Source organism: Arachis hypogaea, chromosome 4, assembly GCF_003086295.3.
Source record: "Arachis hypogaea cultivar Tifrunner chromosome 4, arahy.Tifrunner.gnm2.J5K5, whole genome shotgun sequence".
Taxonomy (NCBI): domain Eukaryota; kingdom Viridiplantae; phylum Streptophyta; class Magnoliopsida; order Fabales; family Fabaceae; genus Arachis; species Arachis hypogaea.
Window position 1 is genome coordinate 93,629,262 of NC_092039.1, and position 22,045 is coordinate 93,651,306.

At 33.2% G+C, this 22,045-nt stretch overlaps 1 protein-coding gene and 1 long non-coding RNA gene across 2 annotated transcripts; one reads left to right on the plus strand and one right to left on the minus strand.

Annotated features, from left to right (window-relative positions):
* Window positions 1-1,015: 1,015 nt before the first annotated feature.
* LOC140184325 (uncharacterized) lies at window positions 1,016-3,607 on the minus strand. The gene is made up of 4 exons (XR_011880766.1): window positions 3,442-3,607; window positions 3,301-3,357; window positions 3,157-3,216; window positions 1,016-1,643 (listed from the first exon to the last, which is right to left on the minus strand). It is a non-coding gene; the product is annotated as an uncharacterized lncRNA (long non-coding RNA).
* An 11,327-nt stretch (window positions 3,608-14,934) lies between these two features.
* Window positions 14,935-15,339, plus strand: LOC112794335 (uncharacterized). Its single transcript, XM_025836394.2, has one exon. It carries the CDS (start codon window positions 14,935-14,937, stop codon window positions 15,337-15,339), a length of 405 nt encoding a protein of 134 aa, XP_025692179.1.
* The last annotated feature ends 6,706 nt before the right edge of the window (window positions 15,340-22,045 follow it).

A 22,045-nucleotide genomic window follows, 5' to 3' on the forward strand; every position in this document is an offset into this window, starting at 1 on the left:
AGCTTTAGTCTAAAGGAATTAGACATAGCTAGCTAAGCTTCAGCAGGACATTGCATTCAAGAGCTAAATTGATGATGATCAATCAGCTTTGGTGATGATAAGAACATCACCTTGAAACACTAGAATTCATTCTTAAGAACTCTGAAAAAAAATACCTAATCTAAGCAACAAGATGAACCGTCAGTTGTCCATACACAAGAACAATCCCCGGCAACGGCGCCAAAAACTTGGTGCACGAAATTGTGATCACTACAACTTCGCACAACTAACCAGCAAGTGCACTGGGTCGTCCAAGTAATACCTTACGTGAGTAAGGGTCGATCCCACGGAGATTGGTGGTATGAAGCAAGCTATGGTCACCTTGTAAATCTCAGTCAGGCAGACTCAAATGGTTATAGTGATAAACGAATAAAGCATAAAGATAAAGATAGAGATACTTATGTATATCATTGGTGAGAGCTTCAGATAAGCGAATGAAGATGCCTTCCCTTCCGTCTCTCTGCTTTCCTACTGTCTTCATCCAATCCTTCCTACTCCTTTCCATGGCAAGCTTGTGTAGGGTTTCACCGTTGTCAATGGCTACCTCCCATCCTCGCAGTGAAAGCTAATGCACACACTCTGTCACAGTGCTGCCAATCACCGGTGTGGTTCCCTCCCCTACCGGAATAGAATCCAGTGATTCTTTTGCGTCTGTCACTAACGCCCAGTAGGTTACAGGTTTGAAGCACGTCACAGTCATTCAGTCATTGAATCCTACTCAGAATACCACAGACAAGGTTAGACCTTCCGGATGCTCTTGAATGCTGCCATCAGTTCTTGCCTATACCACAAGGATTCCGGTTAAAGAATCCAAGAGATATTCACTAGAGCCTCGAATGCTTGTAGAACAAGAGTGGTTGTCAGTCACTTTGTTCATGGGTGAGAATGGTGATGGGCGTCAATCATCACCTTCATCAAGTTGAAGAACAAGTGATATCTTGGATAAAGAACAAGCGGAATTGAATGGAAGAACAATAGTAATTGCATTAATACTCGAGGTATAGCAGAGCTCCACACCTTAATCTATGGTGTGTAGAAACTCCACCGTTGAAAATACATAAGCATAAGGTCTAGGCATGGCCGAATGGCCAGCCTCCCAATGATCTAAGAACTAAAATGTCCAAAGATGATAAATACAATAGCAAAAGGTCCTACTTATAGAAACTAGTAGCCTAAGGTGTACAAAGATGAGTAAATGACATAAAAATCCACTTCCGGGCCCACTTGGTGTGTGCTTGGGCTGAGCAATGAAGCATTTTCATGTAGAGACTCTTCTTGGAGTTAAACGCCAGCTTTTATGCCAGTTTGGGCGTTTAACTCCCATTTAGGTGCCAGTTCCGGCGTTTAACGCTGGAATTTCTGTAGGTGACTTTGAACGCCGGTTTGGGCCATCAAATCTTGGGCAAAGTATGGACTATCATATATTGCTGGAAAGCCCAGGATGTCTACTTTCCAACGCCGTTGAGAGCGCGCCAATTGGGCTTCTGTAGCTCCAGAAAATCCACTTCGAGTGCAGGGAGGTCAGAATCCAACAGCATCTGCAGTCCTTTTTGGTCTCTGAATCAGATTTTTGCTCAGGTCCCTCAATTTCAGCCAGAAAATACCTGAAATCACAGAAAAACACACAAACTCATAGTAAAGTCCAGAAAAGTGAATTTTAACTAAAAACTAATAAAAATATACTAAAAACTAACTAGATCATACTAAAAACATACTAAAAATAATGCCAAAAAGTATACAAATTATCCGCTCATCAATAGACCGTTCAACAGGCCCTTTGCTTTTTATTATCTTTTATAATCATAAATACACAAGCGGGACAATACCCACGTCCTTGCCAACAATTTCATAAACTGAATACTTTTCCTCAACAGAATCAGTGTAATTGTCATCATAAGTTATCATTCTCATTATTCATTTCCAGTTACATATTCTTATACAATATCTCTCTCTTTCTTTGTTCAACCATACTATACAAACTTTACATCTTTCACTTGTACAAAAGCTTGGCTCAAACCATTTCTCTTTATCATATTACTCTTTTCCCTTCGTATCTCTTTACTCTGTTCTGGTTACTATGTTCTCTGTGTTACTTTATTCTGCTCTGACTTCTCTGCTTAACGTATGTATTTAAAGCTTATGTAAATTTCGGTACGAATAGTTAGCTTGTCCCAAGTATAGGTTCATTAAGTCTATACTGAAACAGTTTAACTTTTCATATTATACCTAATCCTAGTCGCAACTCAAGGACTAACTATGTTGCCCTAGTTCGTTCACTAATGTCTGTCTGTTTTTCTGTCATTAAAACTTTACAGACTTTTTCTTCGATTTTTGTCTTTTCTTCAACTTTTTATCCTTTATTTATCTTTGCCTCACTAATATGTTCTTACCACTCCCTAAGTGTTTTATGAAGGTAATTATGAGATTCTGCACTTAAAGTTGTCTTTCTAAAGCTTTTACAGAAAACTGCCTTTTTCGCATTATTTTATTATTTTTATTAAAATATTATTTTTAATTAAATATTATTATTTAATATTTTATTATTATTTATTATTTTATTAATATATTTTCGAAAATTAACTCACTTTTACTTTTAACCTTTAAAATTCACTTTTTACCACCCGTAACTTTTAATATTTCTACTTTAACCACCCTAACTTTCAGAAATTACAAAATAACCCCTCAAACACCAAAATAATTACTTCCTTGCCCTTTTATGAATCAAAAAGGTGTTCTTCATTGTTCTTCACCACACTCAAAGTGTTCTTCGTGTTCTTCATAAATTCTTCAGATTCTTTCTCTGTTTTTATCCGTTTTTCAATCTTTTCAGCAACCGATTTTTACCAAAATTCATAATAAATTCCCAGCCACTAAAACCCCATCTTTTCCACATGATTTTAACACAAATTGAACCCCAATTTAAGGCCTAGGGTTTCGTTTTCCAGCAGCCCTCAAGAACAACATTCATAGCTTGAATTTCATCAAATTTCATCAAAATTTCACCAAATTTTCACCAAGAATCAATCATATATGCAACCACTTTTTAGCACAGCCAAATCATACAACATTCACACATCTCAAACACAAATAATAAAGATTAATTTCGTGACACCCTACCTTGATTTGCTGCTCCAAATCCGATTACTCTTTGAAGTGTTCTTAAAGCACTTTTTCCTCCTAAAACACATCAAGAACAACTTTAAATCCACAAACTCTCAACTGACCAAATCTCCCTCAGCACGTTAGGAAGAGATATCTCACCTTAGACTTGCTGGAAATTAACGTTTCTTGGCCCTCAAGTCAAGTTAAGCATGATTCCTAAGGAAAAACATCAAGAAAACACATGTTTACATGGTTTTCCTTGAAAACCGAATTGAAGAGGGAGGGAGACAGCCATCTCACCTTATTTCAAGCCTTGATAAGTCACATGGTTATGTAGAGGAAGAAGAGAGGATCATTTTGGTGAAATCGGAGTTTTGATTTGAGTTTTAGTTCAGAAGAAATCAAGCTTTGAAGATTAAAGGGTCATGAAAGTTTCTCTCTTTTCTCTCTTCACATTTTCGGCCAAAGGGAGTAAATGACCAGCCTTGGAGTGTCTTGGGGGTGTAAGGAGAGTTGTGATTGGTTGGCTTGAAGATGGATTAAAATAATATTAAAATATCCCAAGTGTATAACTACTAAAACTAGATGTATCGGAACACTTGCAAAAACATCTCTAAAAATTATTTTCTGAGCTACTAGCATAAATGACACTAGTAACATATTTATTATGAGAATAGAACATGTATAATGAGGCCTTAGCATTGCTAAAGTCATCAGAGAGTGCTGGTGCTAAGCTGCACCAGTAAACCGTAAACCCGGTTAAACCGATTTTCTGTTTTTAACAAAAATAGACTAGGTAACCTTATAATATCATTCGAGCATTTTCTAATACTAATATAATGATAATATTATACTATTATCTCTCTCCTCTCATGAATCGAGTCCGGTTCGTCAAACAAAGACTATTTACGAGAATCAGAATCAAAACTGCCAACCGATACGGTTCAAAAACTAGGTTCTTCGCGATTGCATTATCGAGCTTGCCTCAAAGGAGGTTCTAGCTTAAGGATGACATAATGATAATGAGGATTGAGATGCTTGATGATATAACAGAGGTGTTCCCTTTACTGATCTTCCGGAGAATTCCGTGCCTTTAGAAAAGATCTCGCGTACTCGAAAATTAGGGTTGTTACATTATGTATCCAAATGGGTGGAGGCTATTGCAACACCCACTAATGACACTAAAACAGTGTTAAAATTCCTCCAGAAACATATTTTCAGTAGATTTGGTATCCCTAGAGTATTAATCAGTGATGGGGGCACTCATTTCTGCAATAAGCAGCTTTACTCTGCTCTGGTACGTTATGGAGTTAGCCACAAGGTAGCTACTCCATATCATCCACAAACTAATGGGCAAGCTGAAGTCTCAAATAGAGAACTCAAAAGAATCCTGGAACGGACTGTAATTAACCGTAGAAAGGATTGGGCAAGAAGCTTGGATGATGCTCTGTGGGCATACAGAACAGCATTTAAGACCCCTATAGGGACCTCTCCATACCAGCTTGTGTATGGAAAGGCATGTCACTTGCCAGTGGAACTGGAACACAAGGCCTACTGGGCAACCAGATTCCTAAACCTTGATGCCAAGTTAGCTGGAGAAAAACGATTGCTCCAGTTAAATGAGCTAGAGGAATTTAGACTCAATGCTTTCGAGAATGCAAAAATTTACAAAGAGAAAGCAAAAAGATGGCATGATAAGAAATTGTCATCCAGAGTCTTTGAGCCAGGGCAGAAAGTTCTGCTATTCAATTCTAGGCTCAAATTATTCCCTGGGAAATTAAAATCCTGGTGGAGAGGTCCATATGTAATTACAAGTGTGTCACCATATGGATACGTAGAGCTTCAGGATAATGAATCTAACAAAAAGTTCATTGTTAATGGACAGAGAGTTAAACATTATCTTGAAGGCAACTTCGAGCAAGAATGCTCAAAACTGAGACTTGATTAGAGCTCAGTGGTAGTCCAGCTAAAGACAATAAAGAAGCGCTTGCTGGGAGGCAACCCAGCCATTTACAAAGTTTATTTACTAATTAAATAAATTTTCTTTTTTTTACAGGTATGAGTCCAAGTATCTTCAAAGGTGAAATAGCAATTGGTTGAAGTCACAGAGTTACAGGAAAATTTGGAAGCTCACTGGCATGAGAAAGCCAGTAAGAAACACTTTGGGCGTTGAACGCCCAAAAGAAGCACCCACTGGGCGTTTAACGCCAGTAAGGGTAGCCATCTGGGCGTTAAACGCCAGAAAGAAGCATCTTCTGGGCGTTAAACGCCAGAAAGAAGCACCTTCTGGGCGTTTAACGCCAGTCTACTAGCATCCTGGGCGTTCAGAAAAACGCCCAGTGACAAAGGACTTCCTGGCGTTCAACGCCAGAAAGAAGCATCAGCTGGGCGTTGAACACCCAGGAGAAGCAACAATTGGGCGTTAAACGCCCAAAACATGCATCGTTTGGGCGTTTAACGCCAGGATGGTGGGAGGAGGTAAAAATTCGTTTTTAATCCTAATTTTTCTAAATTTTTATGTTTCAATTCATGATTTGTTGCATAAACATGTTTCAAAATATCATCTTTCAATTCCATAATTTTTAATCCTAATTTCTAAAATCCCTAATTTCTAAAAATCCCTTTTTCAAAAATATCAAATATATCTTAATTCATAAACCCAAATCTTTTTCAAATCTTTTTCAACTCATCATATCATTTGGATTTCGAAATTGCCTCTCCCTCTATTCCTCTCCTGTCCTTTCTTTTGCTTGAGGACAAGCAACCCTCTAAGTTTGGTGTGAGTTGCCATGATCACTGAGCTAAAACTCATCAAGATCATGGCACCTAAGGGAACAAGAAGAGCAAGGATGTGAACTTAAGGGAGCTGAAGCGTCAGAAATTAATTCTTGAAGGCACCCTACAGACTAGAGGAACATCCACTTCCCAAAATACAGGTTGTTAAGTTCTAATTCTAGCTTTAACTCTGTGATAGTATTATTATAGGATTTTACCTTAGAAGTTATATAGGAGGAGTAGTAATTAGCATATCTATTTTGGTTTTATTTCCAATTAAGTTATAATTTATTTTTCCCATCATCATCAAACATGAATAAAATAGTAGATTTGTAGAATAAAGAGGCAATTTATTTTCGAGTTCTTAATAAGGAAAATTCTAACTATTTATATGTGGTGGCAATACTTTTTGTCTTCTGAATGAATGCTTGAACAGTGCATATTTTTTATATTGAATTTTATGAATGTTAAAAGTGTTGGCTCCTGAAAGAATGATGAACAAGAGAAATGTTATTGATGATCTGAAAAATCATGAAAGTGATTCTTGAAGCAAGAAAAAGCAGTGAAAAAGCAAAAGCTTGAAAAAAAAAAGTGGCGAAAAAAAATAGAAAGAAAAAGAAAAAGCAAGCAGAAAAAGCCAATAGCCCTTAAAACCAAAAGGCAAGGGTAAAAAGGATCCAAGGCTTTGAGCATCAATGGATAGGAGGGCCCAAGGAAATAAAATCCAGGCCTAAGCGGCTAAATCAAGCTGTCCCTAACCATGTGCTTGTGTCATGAAGGTCCAAGTGAAAAGCTTGAGACTGAGTGGTTAAAGTCGTGATCCAAAGCAAAAAGAGTGTGCTTAAGAGCTCTGGACACCTCTAACTGGGGACTCTAGCAAAGCTGAGTCACAATTTGAAAAGGTTCACCCAGTTATGTGTCTGTGGCATTTGTGTATCCGGTGGTAATACTGGAAAACAAAGTGCTTAGGGCCACGGCCAAGACTCATAAAAGTAGCTGTGTTCAAGAATCAACATACTTAACTAGGAAAATCAATAATACTATCTGACTTCTGAGTTCCTATGGATGCCAATCATTCTGAATTTCAAAGGATAAAGTGAGATGCCAAAACTGTTTGGAAGCAAAAAGCTACTAGCCCCGCTCATCTAATTAGAATCTGAGCTTCACTTAAAACTCTGAGATATTATTGCTTCTTGATTTCTTTTTATCCTCTTTTATTCATCTAGTTGCTTGAGGACAAGCAACAGTTTAAGTTTGGTGTTGTGATGAGCGGATATTTTATACGCTTTTTGGGGGTAATTTCATGTAGATTTTAGTATGTTTTAATTAGTTTTTAGTAGAATGTTATTAGTTTTTAGGCAAAAATCATATTTCTGGACTTTACTATGAGTTTGTGTGTTTTTCTGTGATTTCAGGTATTTTCTGGCTGAAATTGAGGGAGCTGAGTAAAAATCTGAGTTAGGCTGAAAAAGGACTGCTGATGCTGTTGGATCCTGACCTCCCTGCACTCGGAATGGATTTTCTGGAGCTACAGGAGTCCAATTGGCGCGCTCTCAACGGCTTTGGAAAGTAGACATCCAGGGCTTTCCAGCAATATATAATAGTCTATACTTTGCGCGAAGATAGACGACGTAACTTGGCGTTGAACGCCAAGTTCATGCTGCTGTCTAGAGTTAAACACCAGAAAAACGTCATGATCCGGAGTTGAACGCCCAAAACACGTCATAACCTGGAGTTTAACGCCAAGAAAGGCCTCTACTCGTGGATAGCTTTAGTCTCAGCCCCAGCACACACCAAGTGGGCCCCAGAAGTGGATTTCTGCACCAATTACCCTTGTTTACTCATTTTCTGTAAACCTAGGTTACTAATTTACTATTTAAACAACTTTTAGAGACTTATCTTGTACCTCATGACATTTTCAGATCTGAATTACATACTTTTTGACGGCATGAGTCTCTAAACCCCATTGTTGGGGGTGAGGAGCTCTGCAGCGTCTCGATGATTCAATACAATTCCTTTGTTTTCCATTCAAACACGCTTGTTCTTATCTAAGATGTTTATTCGCGCTTAATTGTGGAGAAGGTGATGATCCGTGACACTCATCACCTTCCTCAATCCATGAACGTGTGCCTGACAACCACCTCCGTTCTACATCAGATTGAATGAATGTCTCTTAGATTCCCCAACAGAATCTTCGTGGTATAAGCCGGATTGATGGCGGCATTCATGAGAATCCGGAAAGTCTAAACCTTGTCTGTGGTATTCTGAGTAGGATTCTGGGATTGAATGACTGTGACGTGCTTCAAACTCCTGAGGGCTGGGCGTTAGTGACAGACGCAAAAGGATCAATGGATTCTACTCCAACCTGATTGAGTACCGACAGATGATTAGCCGTGCTGTGACAGAGCATAGGAACGTTTTCACTGAGAGGATGGGAAGTAGCCACTGACAACGGTGACACCCTACATAGAGCTTGCCATGGAAGGAGCCTTGCGTGTGTTGAAGGATTTCAAGGAAGAGTTGAGATTCAGAGGACAAAGCATCTCCAAAACTCCAACATATTCTCCATTACTGCACAACAAGTAACACTAGTAGTCTCTATTATTTCAACTTACAATTTTAAATACTTTGGCTTCTTATAAATAAATCCAAATAACTTTATTGGCCTCCTGACTAAGATTAATAAAATAAACATCGATTGCTTCAAACCAATAATCTCCGTGGGATCGACCCTTACTCACGTAAGGTATTACTTGGTCGACCCAGTGCACTTGCTGGTTAGTTGTGCGAATCACAAATTCGTGCACCAACCGTCAGTTGTCCAAACTCGAACAATCCCCGGCAACGGTGCCAAAAAATTGGTACACAGAATCATGATTCTTACACTTCTTCACAACTCCGTGCAGCTGACCAGCAAGTGCACTGGGTCATCCAAGTAATATCTTACGTGAGTAAGGGTCGATCCCACGGAGATTGTTGGCTTGAAGCAAGCTATGGTCACCTTGTAGATCTCAGTCAGGCAGATTCAAATGGTTATGGGGTTTTGATAATTAAAAGATGAATAAGACATAAAATAAGATAGAGATACTTATGTAATTCATTAGTGGGAATTTCAGATAAGCATATGGAGATGCTTTATTCCTCCTGAATCTCTGCTTTCCTACTGCCATCATCCAGTCACGCGTACTCCCTTCCATGGCAAGCTGTATGTTGGGGGATCACCGCAATGGCTACCATCCGTCCTCTCAGTGAAAATGGTCCGGCTATGGGTTACATAGGGCTAATCATCTGTCAGTTCTCAATCGTGTCGGAATAAGATCCACTGATCCTTTTGCGCACTGTCACTGCGCCAAGCACTCGCGAGTTTAAAGCTCATCACAGTCATCCCCTCCCAGATCCTACTTGGAATACCATAGACAAGGTTTATACTTTTCGGATCTCAAGGATGCTGCCAATTGATTCTAGCTTATACCACGAAGATTCTGATCTCACGGAATGGAAGGCTCTGTTGTCAGGAGAGGCAACCATGCATTCAAGGCTTGTTTTCAGGTAGAACGGAAGTGGTTGTCAGGCATGCATTCATAAGTGAGAATGGTAATGAGTGTCACTTGATCATCACATTCATCATGTTGAAGTGCGAATGGATATCTTAGAACAAGAATAAGCTTGAATTGAATAGAAAATAGTAGTAATTGCATTAATTCATGAGGAACAGCAGAGCTCCACACCTTAATCTATGAGGTGTAGAAACTCTACCGTTGAAAATACATAAGTGATAATGGTGTTCATTGGTTTTGGCCCCAGAGGGGAAACCAGAATAACCGAGACGTCTAATACAATGAGAAAAGGTAATATTTATACTAAAACTAGTGGCTAGGGTTTACAGAAAATGAGTAACTAAGGTAGATAGTGCAGAAATTCACTTCCGGGGCCCACTTGGTGTGTGCTTAGGCTGAACATTGAAGCTTTCACATGCATAGGCTTTTCTTGGAGTTAAACGCCAACTCTGGTGCTAGTTTGGGCGTTTAACTCCAGCTTTTATGCCAGTTCCGGCGTTTAACGCCAGAAAAGGGTCTCTGACCGGTGTTTTGACGCCAATTAGGGCCATCAAATCTCGGGCAAAGTATGGACTATTATGCATTGCTAGAAAACCCAAGATGTCTACTTTCTAACGCAATTGAGAACGTGCCAATTGGGCTTCTGGGGCTTCAGAAAATCCACTTTGAGTGCAGGGAGGTCAGAATCCAACAACATCTACAGTCCTTTTTCAGTCTCTGAATCAGATTTTTGTTCAGGTCTCTCAATTTCAGCCAGAAAATATCTGAAATCACAGAAAAACACACAAACTCATAGTAAAGTCCAAAAATGTGATTTTTGCATAAAAACTAATAATTATATACTAAAAACTAACTAAATCATACTAAAAACTACCTAAAAACAATGCCAAAAGCGTATAAATTATCCGCTCATCACATATATCTGATCTTTTGCTATAAAATTATTAGAGATTAACTGCATATCTATCGTAGTAATCACAATAACTTGTGTCACACAGGAGTCCTACTCATAGAGATTAGAGGAAGTGACTTAGCAGTCCTATCAATTGTAAGGAGGACACCATCGATGGCTCTGCAGCTTCAGTCGTCGATCCTGATGCAGTTTGGCACAAGACCGTCTCAGCGCCGTACAAGAACCACATATACGGGTTGGGGTCGTTCTTTCGCAGCAACTTCCGCACCTCCACGTTGAGGCCGTCGTCAGGCTCTGCCACTAGTCAAGCTATCGAGCTCGAGGAAGGTGTGGATTTATTTGAGGTTGCAGGTGCAGGAGCTCCAAAACACCCTTCACCAGCAAGCTTAGGAGCTAAACGATTATTGGGAGAGGTATCAGGAGATTCTCACTCATGTGACATCTACGGATGAGTTTAGGCTGGAGTGGAGGGAGTTACTGGCGCGACTTCAGTGTTTGGAGTCTCAGATGGAGTTGTACCAGGCATAGATGCACACCGCTGGCATCAACTCTGCTGGTGGCAGCACCGCTGGTGGTGGCAGTAGTCTTGTTGTTGGCACATGGACATCACCGCCTTCTACGCAACTAACTTAGGGCCACGGGACCAACGACGACGATGAGGAAGATTACCTGAGTCTGTAGTTATTAGTATTTTGTTTTATTATTTTATTGTATTTATTTGATGTACTTGACTTTTAATTTATTTGAACATTGTATTATTTATTTTAAATATTAAGTTTTTCATTATTTATAAATTGATCATTAATTGTGTGGAAATTAAAATTAAAATTAAAATTAAAATTGATCATTTATTTTAATTATTTTTTTTAAATTGACATTACTATTGGATTTATTGTAGGAATAATTCGACGATAATAGTGTGTGAAACAACATTTTTTAGTGCCAACAATACCGTCGAAAAAACTCACCGATAACCAATTGATTTTTTGAACTGGTAAACGATAATTACTGTCGGATGAAAAAATCCGACGATACATATTTACTAGTAAGATTTATACCGCCTGATTTATTTCGACGATAAATTTAATGGTAATTTTAGTATCTTTATATTTTTATCATTTTTCTTCTGACGATAAATCTAAAAGTATTCAACATTTTTCTTGTAATAATTAACTGAGTCATGGATACGAAATCTTTCTAACATTGGAAACAATAAAGAACACAAGCATAATATTAATTTGAAGAAGAAAGAAGAACTTTGTGTGAGTGGCATTCAAAGCCACCGATTCCAAAAAGGTACATAGGCATATTTCGTTAATTTTAGAAAGAGATTATTGACGGTAAAATTAATCAGTCTCATAGAGTTAAAGATGAAGAATCAAAAAGAGAGTTTTCTTTGTTCAGACTTTGTGGTTATTGAAAAAAATTGTCAAAATGAAAATGGGTATTCATCACTCAATTTAATATTTAATACTTAGTGTTTAATGTATTCATCAAGTGTGTTGACAAAAAATAGTAACTATTTTTATCTATATAACATTGCTCTTCCACCTTTTGCTTATAGGTGATAGAAAGAGAGAAAAGAAATCAAAAGTCTCAGATTATAGCCAAAATCATGGTTAGCTTTGAAAAACTAATCCATATAAAATAAGATTCAGACTTGTGCGTTGTGCGAAAATAAGATTGATATAATATATATTTTTATATAATATAAAAGCTAATTTAAAAATTTTATTATTATAAAATTAAAAAATATACATAAATTAAATTATAAATAAAACTATAAAAACATTCCATTAAAGTTTATTCACCTAACTTCAAATAATTATTTTTATTTTTGGTTTTTCTTAAGTAGTTACTTTTGTTTATTCTTTTTTATGTTATATTTAAATATTATAGTATAATGATAAAACTATTCGATGAAATATAAGTATTAATATAATTAATATTTTAATAATTAAAAATAACATCTAAGTTTTTAATTTTATTTTTATTGAATCATAAATATATGTTATTGAAAGAAAAAAAAATGAAAGATATACAAACGAAAAAGACACTATATAATTAATAAATATAATTACACAATAATTGAAAAAACTAATGGATGCAATTACACCATCTACATATGTTTAGCAAACTAGAAAAAATATAAAAATAAAAGACGGTCGTCAACCAAATAGAAACAATAGTTGTACAAAAAATTTAACAAGAGTGGAGGAAAAGAAAGAAAAAGACGTAAGGAGGTAAAGAAAATGTGTGAAATAATAAATATTAATTTATATAATAAATAATTAAATATAAAAAGTGGGTATGAAAGAAGAAAATGAATTAGATTTTAATTCAATTTATATTTATTAAAAATAATTAAATTAACATTGAAAGTATAAAATAATTTATAAAAAAAATAAAGAGTAAGAAAATATGAAAAATTAAGGTTAATGACTAATTTCATAATGAAGAATAATAAAGAATGAGATTGAATAAACTTCATATGAGGAAGTAAAACAAATTTTATAACTTATTAAAGAGAAATAATATTAAAAAGAAAATTTATGACATTATGTAAAGATAGAAGGTTATTAATATAAAAAGAATTTTATGATGTAATATAAAGATAGAAAATTATATCACCCAAAAAAATTTTAAGCAAAAAAATAAAGTTAAATCAAATGTCTAAAAATAATTATGAAACTATCTTAATTTTTTAATAGATTATAAATAAATAAATAAATAGACCTATTTTTTAATATATAAATTAAAAAGAGTAGAAATGAAAAATTAATTTATAAAATAGAAAAATATTTAAATATTTTTAAAATATTAATATTCTAATAATTTTAGTCATTAATTTTAATTATTATATATTATATATTTTATAGTCGAATAATTAATCACTAAAATTATTGAAAACCAGTGTTCCAATTAAGAACATGTGAAATTCTTAATATAAAATAAAGAGGGAGAAATGGTTACCCGTGTCAGTAAATGCGATGATTCCCCTCTCTTCCTTCATATCTTGTGTTGGAATTGGATGCACAACAATTGGAATTTGGGGACCATATGTATGACATCTCAATCTCAATCTCAGAAACAAAAAGCATGAGTAGGTCCAATAATACCTCAAAAGGAATGAATATATTTGGTACGAAGAATATCTATATATATATATATATATATATATATATATCAAGTCTCTCTCTCCTGCCCACTCTGTACTCTGTTACCCTCTTTTTACAACATAAGACTGTTACACTCTCTGTCTCCCTCACTGTTCCACCTCTTTGCCTTTTGACCAAACTCCTCCTTTTCTGTTTTTCCTTGATCTCTGCGAAATTTTCACATAATATTCCTCCTGTTCATGCTTTCTTTAATTTCTATTACCAATGGTCCGGCCGCCACCACCACCGCTACTATCATTAACTTAATAACGAACATTTTAGGCCTCCATCAAGTATCATGTGTATATTGTCGTATTTAATGAAGAAAACAAATATATTACAATGTGATCCACTAATAATTTAAATTAAATTTGTATGTTATATAATATCTTCTATTATTATATCTGATGATACGTAAAGTTTTAATTTAGAAGTATCTAAGAACTAAAAAGATTTAAAACACAGTAAAAAATTAATTAAAAAGAATCTAAAACTATTTTATTTTATATTTTATAATTACTGCATAACTTATTTTGTATTATTTAATTATAATAAAAATAATTGAGTAATATTAAATATAACAAATATTTAATTATAGATATTACATACATATATTTATAAAATTATGAATATTATATTACATAAAAAATTAAATTATTATCTTTTTAAGGTTGATTTTTTTTATATAGAAAAAATATTGGTATTTTTGTTAGAAATAAAATTATTTGGTGTAATTACAGGTAGATGAATTTTGTAAGTGGGAAGTCAACATGTGAAGAGTGTGTTACAACACGTGGCAACATTTTGGCCAACACATGGGGACATGTTGAATAATTTTCACAATATACACTTCAAATATCAATATTCAATCAAAACAATATCTCTATTTTCATATTAAAAATAATTTTCGTATTCTTAATACCATTGTTAAAAAAAAATTTTGTAATTAAAAGGCTCGCTGTCACGTAAATTTCTCCTTTCACTCTTGACTGAAATCCAATTAAAATTATTTTTTTTATTTGATTGCTATCTCTTAATTTTATTAGATCACTAATTAATCTAAAATTAGTTTCATATAATTAAGGTTTCAACTTTCAATTAAGTAGTACTAAATTTAATCCTAGTATCCCTTTTGGTATTTTACTATGTAGCTAGCTGGTTACCTTAAATAGATTCATCTATATATATATATACACGTTCTAAGTTCTATATATCCAACTATCACTAGAGTACTATTCCCACTCTGCCTCCTATCCTCTCTTCTCTTCTAAACCTATTTCTATAGATCTCTTTCTCTTCAATTGAAACATATTAGAAAAACTATAAGTACTATAGTCCACTATAAATCTTCCCAGCAACTCAGATTTCAGTTAGACTTAGTTGTTACAAAATGTCAAGAAAACACAAAAGGGGGTACTTTAGTCCTGACGTTAATGAGCAACAACCAATTACCATCTTTCTCAACCACGGTGGCGGCAACAGAAGCAGTGGCGGCGGTGGAAGGATTATTGGAAGAAACAAAAAGAGGATCATTGAAAGTTTTACTTTGCCAAAAGACTCAACAATGTCTACTCCTGTGAAGTTCCTTATACAGATTGGGACAAAGGTGGCAAGTGCTATAAGAGATGTTTCTATGAGGAGGAGATCCTCAAGAAAAGTTTCTTCTTCTTCTTCTTCCACTTTGGTGAGATCATACTCAGTATCAGATCACACTACTGATTCGCATCGAGCTGAAGCTGTGGAAGATTGCATTGAGTTCTTGCATTCTTCTTCAACTAGGGAAAGACCAAGTTGAGTTTTGCTTTTATTATTCATTCTCCAATCAGCTTTTGTGATGTATATTAATGACAGAAAAATGCATGGTACTTTAATTTTTTCTTAGTTTATTGATTTCAGTTAACGTGTTCTTGAGTAGCAGGAATCAGAGAAGTTAATTTCATGTAGTCTGCGACTTTGGCAATGAGTTGGAGTATGAAATCTCTCATACAAACGTTTGCTCAATTCATAGTTAGACGTGCAAACTGTGATGTTGCGTTTATAAAAATACACTATTTGATCAATTCATATTCAAAAAAGCTTCATGTTCTTATTCTTTTTTCGTTTTTGCCCACACGCGATTATTCTCAATCCAACAGGTCATCAAACATTCATTCATTATAAATTGAAATTTTATTTAAGAATTTCTCGTTAGAAAAGTTTAGGGGCAACAATTTTATTGAATTTTGGCCAGCAAATAACCAACAGATGAAGATGAGCCATTAGATGAAATCTCAATCACAAAAATTACTGTTCCTAGCATTACTCTTTTTCGTTAACCCATGATGAGTTACTGTATACACACGTATACTTATTCTATTAAGTGTAATTTTACTTACATAGTAGCATTAATATACAAGATTTTAAAAGAATTTTGCAATAAAGTGTGGAGTTAAATTATAAAAGCGTAAAATACTATTTTAGTTTTAAATGTTTGAGTCAAATTTTAATTTGGTTTTTAATATTTTAAATATTCTATTTCAATATTAAAAAAATTTAATCAAATTCAATGTTGTCTTAATATTATATTATTTGACGCGAATAATTAATAAAAAAATTTTTATATTAGTGATTATTAGTAAATTAATTTTACTTACACACTAAAATCGAACATTATATTAACTTTTAAATATGTTAATTGTTCATGTTAAATTTAACTGTGAAACAATATTAAATTTATTTAAAACATTTTAAATTAAAATAGAACATTTAAAATATTAGAGACTAAATTAAAATTTAACCCAAATATTATAATTAAAATAATACTTTATCCAATTATAAAATTGTCTGCGAAATTGAGACATATATAAAAATAATTCTACAAATTTTAATTATATTAGTTACGTTATTGTAATCGATAGATAAAAATATACCATATTTTTGGTTTTTTTTTTCATCTTATTTTATTATGGATTAACGTGAGCTATTTTTACTATATTTAAAGATATAATTCGTGTAATTAAAATTTTAGAGATTATTTTAATAAAGACGATCAATTCCAAAGACTACTTTTAAACTTTAACTAGTAACATGTGCTTAAACAACAGTGGTATTAGAATGGGAGGTTTTGCATTGCACCACTCTTTAATTAGTCAAGCCCACCAAACAAAAAGGACGCTGGCATTGCTTCTTATTTTATTATTCATCGAATTAATATATACTTTTCTATTATTAAATGAGACGTCAAACTTAATATCGCATATGCTCCATCAAGAAGAAGAGATATGTTTACATTTGGGCATCTAGTATACAGATGTCTGTACAGATTTTTGTCTTTTTATGGTTAAAAAAACGTGTCATTAAAAGTGTTACTTAAAGAAAAAGTGTTACCCTTAATCGTTAATTTGGCTCTGATACCAATTTAAAATACTTTTCTTTTAATTTCTTTTCCGAAATCTATTAACTCTTTAAATAAATGTATAATTTGTATGGATTTGATTGGTGATACTTTATTTGCCAATTTATAACCAAAAGTTTTGACCATTTTTACTATTACTATTATTTTTAGTTCTGATTTATAGTTTTTTCAATCTTGTTTTAGTTTATAATATTCTTTTTTGCATGGATTATTGTATATAAAATCTTTTATCTGTTTGTCTTTTTCTTTAATATAATTTCTCAAGTCTTCAATAACCTCTTTTATTTCTATACTTTCTGTTGTTTCTAAATATCTTTTTAACTTTTCAACTTCATTCTCCATTTTTTCTTTTAACAGTTTTAATTCTTTTAAGTCATAATATGGTTTTCCAAGCATTTATAAATTTTTTAAGTTTAACTCTAACTTGTTTATATTTATTCTTATTTCTATCCTTTTTATTATAAGGTCATTAATTTCGATCTGAAGATTATTTAATTCCCTTTTATATTTCTTTATTTTACTTTTTAATTTTTCGCCCTTTTTCTTTTTATTTTATTTTCTGGTTTTTCAATCTTTGTATGCTTCATTATTTATCTTAGAATTTCTGCAAATTCTATCATCGATTCATCATTATTTTCTAGAGATTCTATCATTTTTTCTAGCTCTTCAACTTCTCTTTTCAACTTGTCATAAATTATTTTTAGTGCTTCAAATGCTCTTTGATTTATTTCAGAAAACTGTAAATAATTCAATCGGTTTTCTCTTTCAAAGAGCTCTTGTTTCTTGTCTTGATAAGCTACATATATTTTTTCTTTATTTATTGTCATAATTTAATGTTTAGGGTTTCATTTAATTTTTCGACCTTTTTTGTTAATTCTTTTATTTCGAAATTTTCTTCTTTAATCTTTAACTTGGATAAACTTAAAGGGCTATTAATTTTAGATTCTCTTATTTGAAAATTCGATGAAACTAATTTTCCTGATGGTTCTTTTAATAATAGGACTGGATTTTCAATAGCTTTATATCTTGGTATTTCTGTTTTTACAATTTTCTGAAATAATTCATCAACATAAATTCTTTCTCTGTTTTTAAATATTATACTATGATGGCTATTTGTTAAAGCATAATTTATTGCATATGTAATTGAAAATGGTTCATCGTCTTGTTCCATTAGATTCTTTCTGTGAAATTTATAAGCCAAACTTATAGATCTTCCAAGATTTTCAGTTGATAAAGGTATAGCATATCCAAGATGGGCATTGAATTTAACATTTACGTTTGCCAAGTTTCCATGAACAATTCCAATTATTTGGTCTATTGGGTCATCAGTAATTCTTTTGTCACAGATTGCTAAGCTTATTGGTGAATTAATTCCTTTCATATATGTAGATTTGATTAAGACTTGTGTAGTACTAATATGGATCCATCCAATTTTAGATCTTTTTTGTTGATCCTTAATTTTCTCAATCTGTTTACTCAATTCTTCATCATTTATCAAAGCTATTTCAAGTTCTCTATTGGCGGATTTTATCTTTATAGGGGCTTCAAGTTGAATTTTTCCATAATATATTATATTTTTCTATTAAAAACTTCTTTTAAAAGATTTTGTTTATTAAAATTTTCATTTGATTTGAGATTTAATTCTGTTTTTAGAACAGCCTGTTTTTCATTATCTAATAAAGCAGATAATCTATAATAATCAGATTCTTCCGTTAATTCTAAACTTTCTAAATAATTCATAATTAAGAGATTAAGATGAAGGCGTACCTTTCTGGAGAAAAACTTCCTTTATTTAGTATATTTTACATAAGATGTTTTTATCTCCAGAGGGGAGATTGTAGATACTAACTCCAGAGGGGAGTTTAGAATTGGTTTTTCCTAAGGGAATTCTTCTTCAAACTATAGAATCGCCTCGGCAGTTTCCTCCTTGCTCTCCTAACATATGAGTACTCTTAGCTTCCTGCTTTCTATTGTTTGATGATCTCTACAATTGCCTAAGCAACCTATTTATAATGGTTGGGTCTGATAGACAATTCCCATCCTTACCCTTCTTATGACGTCATTGCTTACGTCATTGTTTATTATCTTGCACCAGCTACATTGTTGGTGCTTTATGACCTAAGCGCTTACGTCACTACGCAATAATGTTGAGAGATGCTTCAGATGTGTTGTCCTCTTCTTTCATTATGTGGCCTTCAGATGCATTGTCTCCTTCCTTTATCATGTGGGTTGATTCCGTTTCATTATTGCTTTCTTCAGATAGCTCTGAGACACATAGCTGGCACTTGTGGTCTTCTCTGTCTTTTAAATAGCAGAGATTCCTCTTTATCCCTTTGGGGAGCTTTTCTAAGAGTCCAGATAAGTTGTAGAATGCTGATTCAAATTCCACTAAGAGTCTCATCTCTCTTTCTTCAATTTCATTCCTTTTACTGGACACAAGCAAAGTATTTCTGCTTTTATAATTAATTCTTGTGTGAGATTCTCTTGTTATCTTTTGAGTTCTTTCGAAGACCCTTGCTAGTGTGCTGGCTAGTCTTCCTTCATGACTGTAGATTGTTAAATCTTGAACTTGATCAATTGGTTGAAAATTTCCTGGGAAGACGGACATGAAGATTACTTGATGTGCTGGAACCAAGCATTCTTCTTCTTCATTAAAAATAGGTTGACTATTCGTAAATTTTAGGGATATATCCCTTGGATTTACGTTGTCAATCATATTTTTAAATCTCTTTACTGCATCAACGAATCCTGCAGGAAACTCACTAATAATTTTTAAATCATTAAAAATTAAAATTGTATCAATTAATCCATACTGGAAAAACTGATAAGTGTCAGATGGGGAAGCTTCTGGAAATATAACCAGCTTTGTTAACTGTTCTTTGGCAATAGGATAATATCCCAAGATTGCCCTTTTTTCTTCAGTCCAATTTAGGACTATGTTAAGGGTTTCTCTGAGATTTGATCTACAGACTCTTTTCTTTTCCTTGATTTCAGCCCTTGTAGGAATGTTTCTTATTATTCCTGTTCTCTGGGTTTGAATTGGAGCTTTATCTGCTCTTTTTAGGGTTTGCTCTGGATGAAGAGCTTCATATTCCCTGAAAGATTCCTTTGCTTCTTCCAGTGTTAAAAACCCTCCTTTATGAATTATCTTTGATTGATGTGTAAATGGTGCTGCTTTTTCCCAGGCATCATATACTCCTTTCATGGGGCCATTATAAATTACATAATATTTTTTATCTTGGGTGGATTTTTTGATAATTTCAGCAATTGTTTTATTTTCTGGAATTTTTTCTTCACCTGATTTGTCCACCACGCTTAGCTGGCTGAACTCTGATGGTTTTGGTTGTTGTGTTGATTTCATTGCTTCGATGGCCTTCTTGAGGGATTGGATCTGTGTCCTTATTTGCTGACAATGCTTGCATTTTTCGAGTTCTTGTTCGTATTTCTGAATTTCTTGATCTAATGCGTTGTAGACGAACTCCATTCTCTTGTTAATGTATATGCAATAACATTTTTGTCACCCTTAATATATTCAATTTTTATTGGATATTGTAACAAAAATAATTGCCATCTTACCAATCGTCCATGATTATAATCAACTTTTAAATTATATCGTACGAAACCTGTTAGATAACTTGAATCTGTCCTTAATATAAATTCTCTGGGTAGTAAATCAATTTTCCATTTCTTAAGAGATTTAATTGCTGCTAGAGTTTCTTTTTCATGAGTGGTATATCTCCGTTCTGTTGGAGTAAAAGTCCCTGAAATATACCTGCAAAGTAATTCCTTTGGGGAATATTTAGAATCTAGTGATTCTTTTTCTTGTTCCAAACTTTTTATAGCTTTCTTAGCTTTTAGACATCCTGACCAGGTTATGTCTGAAGCATCTGTTTCTACTATTAAGTAGTCATTTTCTTCTGGAATATAAAGTTCTGGAAGTTTTTCACATAATTCTTTAATCCTTTGAATTTGCATACTATTTTTTTCATCCCATTTCCATTCTTTTTTAGTACTTATTTTTGGAAATAAGCCTTTAGTGTATTCTGTTATATTCTTTAAAAATCCTTGATCAGAAATATAGTTTATACATCCTAAAAATCTTTGTAATTATTTTCTATTTTCTATTTTATTGGGAAATAAATTTACCTTTTCTAGGACATTTGGCTGAAGTTTTAGCTTTCCTTGAGTAGATAGAATTAATCCAAGAAACTCTATTTCTTGTTTTGCTATTCTTGCTTTCTTTTTGCTAAGCACTAGTCCTTTTTCTTTACATCTTTCTAAAACTATTAATAGTTTTTGAAAATGATCTTTTTTATCCTGTTTTGTAAAAATTAGTATATCATCAATGTACACTAAAACAAATTCATTTAATTCTTTTAGATTTTCTTCCATAAATCTTTGATAAATACCTGGAGCTTGTTTTAATCCGAATGGTAATACATTCCATTCATAGAGTAACACACTTGTTGATTCTTTTGTTGGGCAAGTAAAAGCAGTTAATTTCTTTGTTTCTTCGTCTAAACGAAGTTGCCAATATCCTGATTTTGCATCAAGAGATGAAAACCAAGTCGCTCCTTTTATTTTTTCTAAAATAGAATCTTTTCTTGGAAGTTTATGAGCATCACCAATAGTTGCTTCATTCATCTTCTTATAGTTAATAACCATTCTTCGTTTTCCCCTTTTATTTTCATTATTGTTTTCGACATAAAAGGCTGGAGCTGCATGAGGACTTTTACTTAATCTTATAATTCCTTTTTCCAAAAGATCTCTACATTCTAAAGAGAACTCTTCTCTATCTCTTGCGGAATAAGGAATTTTATTTGGAACATTTATCTCTTTTGTAGGATCTTTTAATTTAATGTTTACTAATTCGTTATTTGTATTTTTAATATCTAAAGGATTTTCAGCAAAAATTTCCTCCAAAAGTTCCTCTATCTTTATTTCAAGATTATTTTTTGGAATGTTTATCTGAAAGTATAAATTTAAATAACATGTTTCTAATATAGAAAATATTTTAAATTTTAAGATTTTATCTATAGTAGTAGTTGGTATTTTTATACGTTTTGATTTTTGATTTATTGAAGAATCATGTGGAGCTTTTAAAACT

Bases quoted from the DNA above. Each gene is read 5' to 3' on its own strand.
- LOC112794335 (XM_025836394.2), top strand. From the start codon at position 14,935: ATGTCAAGAAAACACAAAAGGGGGTACTTTAGTCCTGACGTTAATGAG.